Source organism: Protobothrops mucrosquamatus, unplaced genomic scaffold (genome assembly GCF_001527695.2).
Source record: "Protobothrops mucrosquamatus isolate PMUCROS unplaced genomic scaffold, P.Mucros_1.0 scaffold992, whole genome shotgun sequence".
Lineage (NCBI taxonomy): Eukaryota > Metazoa > Chordata > Lepidosauria > Squamata > Viperidae > Protobothrops > Protobothrops mucrosquamatus.
Genome location: NW_015387231.1, coordinates 20452 through 27815, shown reverse-complemented (window position 1 = coordinate 27815; position 7364 = coordinate 20452). Strand labels below are relative to the sequence as shown.

The window sequence follows — 7364 nt, the reverse complement described above, 5'->3', positions numbered from 1 at the left end:
ATTATTAATAGCAATTTGAATCATAATACAACTGAGCTGATATTAAGATCTTGCCATCAGAAGGGTTCTAAGTCTGCCATGTTACTCAAGAAAAAAACTATCCAAAGCCTCTTCTATATTTGATCAATTGTGATATAATGAGCAATGCAAGCAATAAAATAAAGAAAAAGAGCTAAACCGCATTATCTCTCATGGTTGAAGGTATAAATTGAAAGATAAATATATTTCTTAGTTGCATTAGGATTAATACTGACGTTTCATTTTTTAGGTGTGCAAATACGATTACGTGGAAATCCGTAGTGGCCTTTCTACTGATTCCAAACCACATGGCAAATTTTGTGGTACAGAAGTGCCTGAAGTTATCACATCCCAGTATAACAACATGAGAATTGAGTTCAGATCTGATAACACAGTTTCAAAAAAAGGTTTCAAAGCTCACTTCTTCTCAGGTATTAAAACAAATATAATAGGTGTGATCTGTATGAATGTTTGGGTTTTTCAAATGCAACTAAAGTTTTCGAAAATTCCAGGATAAGATTTGCTTACGCTTTTCATGTTTTGGTTCCAATCAAGATGAATGGCCTGTCTCTTAACAAGTTCACTTTCAATTTTTCACTTAATTAAATAAGTTAATATTGATTGCAATATACTATAATAATCGTGACAAGGACATATATTATTAGTTATAATAATAATGCATGTTATTATTTTACTATCCAGATTTCATTATTCATTTACTTTCCTAATTATATTGGTTTTTCTTTATTTGCAGTAATTTTCTCTAAAAAAATTTTCCTTAAAAAATGGCATGTTTTCACACAATAAAAAAGATGCACACATAAGTTAATGTCTATGGAGATTCTTAGTCATCCAGGTCATGGTTGTCCCAAAGTTCAAAGAAAAACAAGAAAGTCCAGTTGCCTCTTGAAAAAAGCACCTTTGGATGACTGAAAATCTCAATAGACATTTAGTTATGCACTTTGGGATGAACATCCTTCAAATGGTATGGGAGTATGAATGGATTTCCAGAAAAATTGCAGACTACAGCAACCATTTGCACTTCAGTTTGAGATGCAGACAACACAGACATTTGCGCCTGTGTTCAACAGTGAATGGACACAGGGCAGAAAACATCCTGCAGAAAACACAGCTTCGTAACAGTCCTTTCAGTAGTTCCAAGAAGGCTCTACATCCATTTGCTCAGATGACCCTGAGGACACAGCTAAAACCCCTAGTGGCCTCAATGACTTTTTAAAAGAATGCAAATGGCCAGCTGTCTGCAAGAAATATAAATCCTTCCATTCCCACCCTCTAGTCGAGCTGAAGAAGCTTCTTGGAGGAGAAGCAAAATGTCTTCAAAGAAAAACAAGAAGGTCCAGTTGCCTCTTGAAAAAAGCACCTGTGGTAAACAGGTTAGAACAGCGGTTCTCAACCTATGGGTCGTGACCCCATTTGGGGTCGATCGACCATTTCATGGGGGTCGCCAAGCAAGGCTGTCCGCCATTTTTTTTTGTCCACTATTTTTTTCCCCTTTTCCGGCGGGTGCCTTACCTCCCTTGTGCTGGGCCAGCTGGTGGTCGGCCTGCTCCGTCTCTGCCGCTTGCCAGCTACGCCTCGGCCGGCGCAGGGGGCGGAACCACACATGCGCGGCGCTCCCGGGCAGGGAAAGTCCTTGATTTACGACCGGTTGGGTAGTCCTCGACGTACGACCAGTTTAGTCCTCGACTTATGACCGGTTTAGTCCTCAACGTACGACCAGTTTAGTCCTCGACTCACGACCGGTTGGGGGGTCACGGCATTAAAAAGGTTGAGAACCACTGGGTTAGAAACTCCAGGAAAGGTTTATTAGAGAAGTTAAGAAAAACAGAACAGATTAAAATACTTCCTTTAAAAAAAAAACAACCTATGATACATAATTTATAATGTTATTGCACAATCCTATACTTCCCTACAATTTTGGAATCAATATTGTTTAATTCGGTGGAAATCTATTTTAAGTACATGGAGTATATTTTATTATATAAGTAAGATTGCAGACTAAATTCAGTAAAAATATTATTTAGAGTAACATAAATACTTTACTCAGGTTGTAATATCTGGAAGAGATTAACAAGACTCAAAAGACATTTTATATCAACTTTTTAAGAGTCCGCATTCTCTGAAAAGGTAACAAGGGTTTGAAAGGCAAGTAAATAAAATTGGTATGATGTATATTTGAAGCTATGAGGCAGATTATAACATTTGTCCTAAATCTAATCCCTCCATATATGTTAGACTACGATATCTCAAGGCTAACAGAACTGAGGTGAAAAATCTAGATAAATACTGGATGAAAAAGAGTTTTCTGTGTCTCCTAAGGCTAGCTAGTTATAATCTGGGTCCTAGCAGCCCAGATCTCATCGCTCTAAATATCAGCTAGTTTAGAGGACTTGGGTTGAGACATGCCTGCAATAGATGATCAGTCCCATTCATTATGGTCATAAAGCTATTGATAGGCTTGCATGGCATCAATTTTGACTTTAGGCTGAAATAAGATATAATTCTGAAAAATATGAAAGCTCTGTCCTGCCAGCAAAGATAATAGACTCCTTTACCCAGGGGCCTCAGGCTTATTTGTTTTAACTTCCATGGAATGTCTTGCTCATAAGTGATTTTGCATCGTATGTCATGACTCTGATCAGTAGCTTCAATAAGAAGTGTTGAACAAGTCAAAATGATCAAGCGCACTGTATGACTATTGCATCCATAATAAGAAATACAAATGTAGAATGCATGATTGATCACCGTGAACTTTCAAGCATTCTCTTGAGAGAGAAAAGAAATTATTTATAGGTAAAATAATAAGATACTTTTTACTTTTTTCAGATTAATTTCCAAATTGTTTTACATTGTTTAAATCTTCATTTTACAAGCCTGAAAGCTGAAAGAAACTGCTGGTTCTATTTCTTAACTGAAACTGGAAATATTTACTGTATGTAGTGGAAAGATTTATTATCTAAAATGGATATATATATTGGCAGAGAAATAGGTCTGGGGAATCATAAAGATAATTATGTTGCAATAAACAGATAAAAATTATAATTATTCTATCGTTGAGCACACTAGTGCTGGAAAAATGACACAGTCACTCATCTATTCTGCTACATCCCCCCCCCCCCAGAAGACAGCTGCCTTCAAGGAGAGCACTTTTATTTTGAAATCATTCAAAAATTTTGATACAGGCCATGTGATATAATTCATATCTAGCTCTTTGAGGATCTGAAAGATGACCATGTACTTTGTGAATGAATCAGATCTAATGTATTGTTGAAAAGGGATATTTTCTAATTATAAGAACAATTGAGAGAGAAAAAATACATAAAGGATCATTTTAAAATTGGAAGGCTGATTTCCATCCCTGAACATGATTTGCAAGTAATCTGTAAAAGGTTTACTTCTTTTAAATTTAATCTGGTAAATTAGAATTTGTTTTCTTATAGGTTTTTCAACCTGGAATGAACCCTTGTTTATATAAATCATAGATAAGATTTTTATTTCATCGTTCAATACCAGTGCCAAACCATTGTATCCTGCTCCAGTTTTACTTTTGTCTCAATGTTAATTGGGAAAAGCATTACATTGTCATTCAAACTCTAAATAACATAATTTAATAACCAAACATGTTATTCACACACAAACATACACATACATTCACAAACACACTTACATGCACATATATAATACATAAAGCTTCAAGCATCTTGGTAATAAGGCTTTGCCAATTAACAAAATATATATTCTCATTATATATTAAGTTATCAAGTATTATAATTTTGATAATTAGTATAATTTTGATTTTATTTCTGTACACTTGACCAATTGTGAGACAATTGCAATCAAATCAAGGAAAAGCTGAGCAGTATACAATTTCCTGTTGCATTGTCATTATGTATGGCTCTTTTTTTTTATACTTTCCCATAGGTACTTAAACCTAACTAAACCATTGTACCTTTTTATGAAAAATAGAAGTAAATTCTCTTTGCAGAGTAAACATGTTGTATATTTTATAGATAAAGATGAATGTTCAAAGGACAATGGTGGCTGCCAGCATGAATGCATTAACACTTTTGGAAGCTATGTATGCCAATGTCGGAATGGATTTGTGCTTCATGAAAACAAACATGACTGCAAGGAAGGTAAAATGTAGTATGCCAGAGAAGCTTATTTTAAAGAAGTTGCTTGAGTACATCTTATCTTATGCATGTATTCTTATATTTGCACCTGTTCTAAGATTGTAAGATATTTCATTGAAAAGTGTTATGTAATAGGCTATACAAAATATTCAAATATTGTATAACCATGACTTCAAACTCAATGGAAGCATCTTCTATGCATGCAGAAGAATGTACAAGTGAATGAATGGGAGGGTCATTAAACAGCCACATCAAATATTCAAGAGGATGGAGATCTCAAATTATTTGCACAACTCTCCAAATTAATGTTACGGATTATTGCATATTGTTCTCAGTAATGAGTTTGCTAATCGTAGATGTTGATAGTTAAGATTGAATGATTACACCATATTAGCTTCTAACAAATGTTTCCTTTTTTCATAAAGCAGAGAATTAATATCTGGCTTATCTAGCTGTATGATGTAATATATTTTCACTCAATTCATTGATACTCTATCTGTGATTAATGCAGCTGAATGTGAACAGAAAATCCACAGCCCAAATGGAATTATCACAAGTCCTAACTGGCCAGACAAGTACCCAAGCAGAAAAGAATGCAGTTGGGAAATAAGTGCCACACCTGGTCACAGGGTCAAAGTAGTAAGTAGTAGTTAATATTAGTAACAAATTTATCAAAAGTTTAACTTGAATCAACAGTGTTGTTAATGAAGTAAAAATTGAATCAACCAATTTTTAAAATATTGTTTTGTCAGTATGTATGTTTGATTAAAGATCCCTGAATAAGTGCCAATACTCATATTCATATACCAAAAGCAAAAAGTGATTTGCGGCTTCTATGGGCACACATATAACACCTGTCAGGAATACCTCATAATCATAGAGCAAATGTGCAAGTCAAGAAAAGATGCAATTGCTTTGAAGTATTTTTGACATACTGTATGTGTATGTCCATGTGTACTCTGAATGACTTTTTGCCCTTCAAAGACAGATTTATGCACATCGTATCTATAGTATAGGTATTTCAACAGATCTCCCACTGTCCAGACCCCATTCCTGTGTGAATTCTTTTCCAATTAGCTATGCAACCATATTGTGAGTGGAGTCCCCCTCTGCAACACACTGTCATAATTCCAAGCTTGTAAATGACCAAAAGGGTTAGAGACTTCTGTAGCAGAAGTAAAATAGGCACAGAGACATATGGCATTTAGCACATTATAATGTAATTCTTAGTAGCTATATGATTTTTTTAAAAAATATTTAAAAATAGGAATGGGAATTCAGTAAAGATATCTATTTCTCATTTCTTAAGTGGGGCTGAAATGACTTCATTTATTGAGTGTAGCCATTTATGAGGCCAAAAATAATCCTATCATATGGCAAGTTCTGGACATGTGTAAAAGTTGACAACGTATTCTGGATTTTCATTAAAAGAACAGAGTGTTTGACATTTTCTCTACTTTATTTAGAGGGTTTTTTTTATCACATAGCCTTGAATTCGTTTGGTCGGGAAGGTTTTTTTTCCTCACTGTCATTTAGTGACACGTTACCTCACTTAATTTAAATAACTCAAGAATCAGCTATAATCGCAATGTATCAAAAAATAGCATCATTTATTCTAAAGTCATTTTGTACTCTGACCAGTTTCCTGAGTTTGCAGTGTTGCTTATCCATCATTTATAGCAACTAATCTTTGCCTCTAAGATTACCTGCTTGTGCTGCCTCAGGAAAAGGAATGCCCCATTCCCTTTGATTCCTCATAAGATGATAGCAGTTGTTAAATCACATCCACTCAGACAACAGAGTAGGATCCTGTACCTCAGTTGAGACTAGCAGGTTCTCTGATCTCCAGAAACATTTTGAGGATATTTGTCTAACATGATATTAGTAGCAGGAAGGGGGCAGCAATAGGAGAGGCACCAGGCTTGAGGGCTCTTGGCCTCCGTTATAAGAATTCTGGGAGGTAAGTGGATGGTCTTTGGATGGCCTTGCAGAAAGGTCATTTGCTGACTGTATTTATAATGAATTACAGTTCAAGACTATGCGGAGAGGGTTACCATCAGTTTGAAATGATGCAACACACACAATATGAAAGACAGTTTGATGTAATAGTTAAGGCACCAGAAACTGGGAGACCATGAATACCAGTTCAGTTTTATACACAAAGCCAATTGGGTAATTTTGGGTCAATTGCTTTCAGTCCTAGGAGAGCGGCAATAGCAAACCACTTTTGAAAAACCTTGCAACCCTTGTAGAGTCCTGCAGGGACTTATCTAGGCAATCTTCAAGAAACTGACAAGTTTCAATAGAAAGAAAAAAGGAAAAGACACAAAAGATACTTACACAAACCTTTTAGAGACCGAGTGCCCCAAAACTGGCCCCACCCCTGCTCCGCACCCGCTCCGCCCCATCTCCCGCCCCGCCTGCCCGCAGAGCCACTCATGGCCTCCAGGGCCTGCCGCAGATCGCCCAGGCAGTCCAGCAGCGCTATGGCGGTCACGCCCTCTGCCCGCGCCCTGCAGCATCAACTGCATGATGGGGTGTGAGGGCAGAGTCTTGTCTACGCTGCCTCGCTGCCATGTCCTTGGCTGCGCTGCTCCGGGTGGGCCACGCTCAGGGGCGACTCTCCTTCAGGGGGACTGCTGGAGAGGAGGGGGTCACAGGGGAAGGTGAGGCTGGGGCAACGGCACGTGTGCCCACAGAGAGGGCTCCAAGTGCCACTTCTTTCACCCGTGCCATAGGTTTGCCACCACTGGGCTAAGATGAAGTGTAATGTATAATTTAAATGTAAAGTTCTAGGAGTACAGTCCTGTACTATTCTCCTTGGAGATTTTTTTCCAAATACAATGGAAAGTCTGTACGCGGGATTGTGCTATAAACCCACAATTCTATACACATTGCCTTGAAAGAAATCCCATTGAAACATGCTTCCTTTTGTGCCTAGATAAAGGTTTCCCCTGTTCAGTTGTGTGCGACTATAGGAGTCAGTATTGTTTCTTAGCCAAGGGAACCAGCGTTGTACAAACACATTACCGTGGTCATGCGGCCAGCGTGATATACACTGAGGCATACATACATACAATTTTGCAGTAAAACAACAGCTTTTCTGTAAAACACAATGGGTTGCATGCTAACTATGAATTCTTCCAGATGAGTCTCTTCACTATGCAGCCATTCTGCCATCTTTACAGTTTT

General features: G+C 37.2%; 1 protein-coding gene across 1 annotated transcript in view; it reads left to right on the top strand.

Moving 5' to 3' along the window:
* LOC107290876 (tolloid-like protein 1) overlaps positions 1 to 7364 on the top strand; it is a 117543-nt gene that overhangs the window by 103848 nt on the left and 6331 nt on the right. Inside the window, exons 16-18 of the mRNA XM_015819814.1 lie at positions 269 to 449; positions 4050 to 4175; positions 4684 to 4811. Of these exons, the coding sequence (XP_015675300.1) occupies positions 269 to 449; positions 4050 to 4175; positions 4684 to 4811 (435 nt within the window). The remainder of the gene's footprint in view (positions 1 to 268; positions 450 to 4049; positions 4176 to 4683; positions 4812 to 7364) is intronic.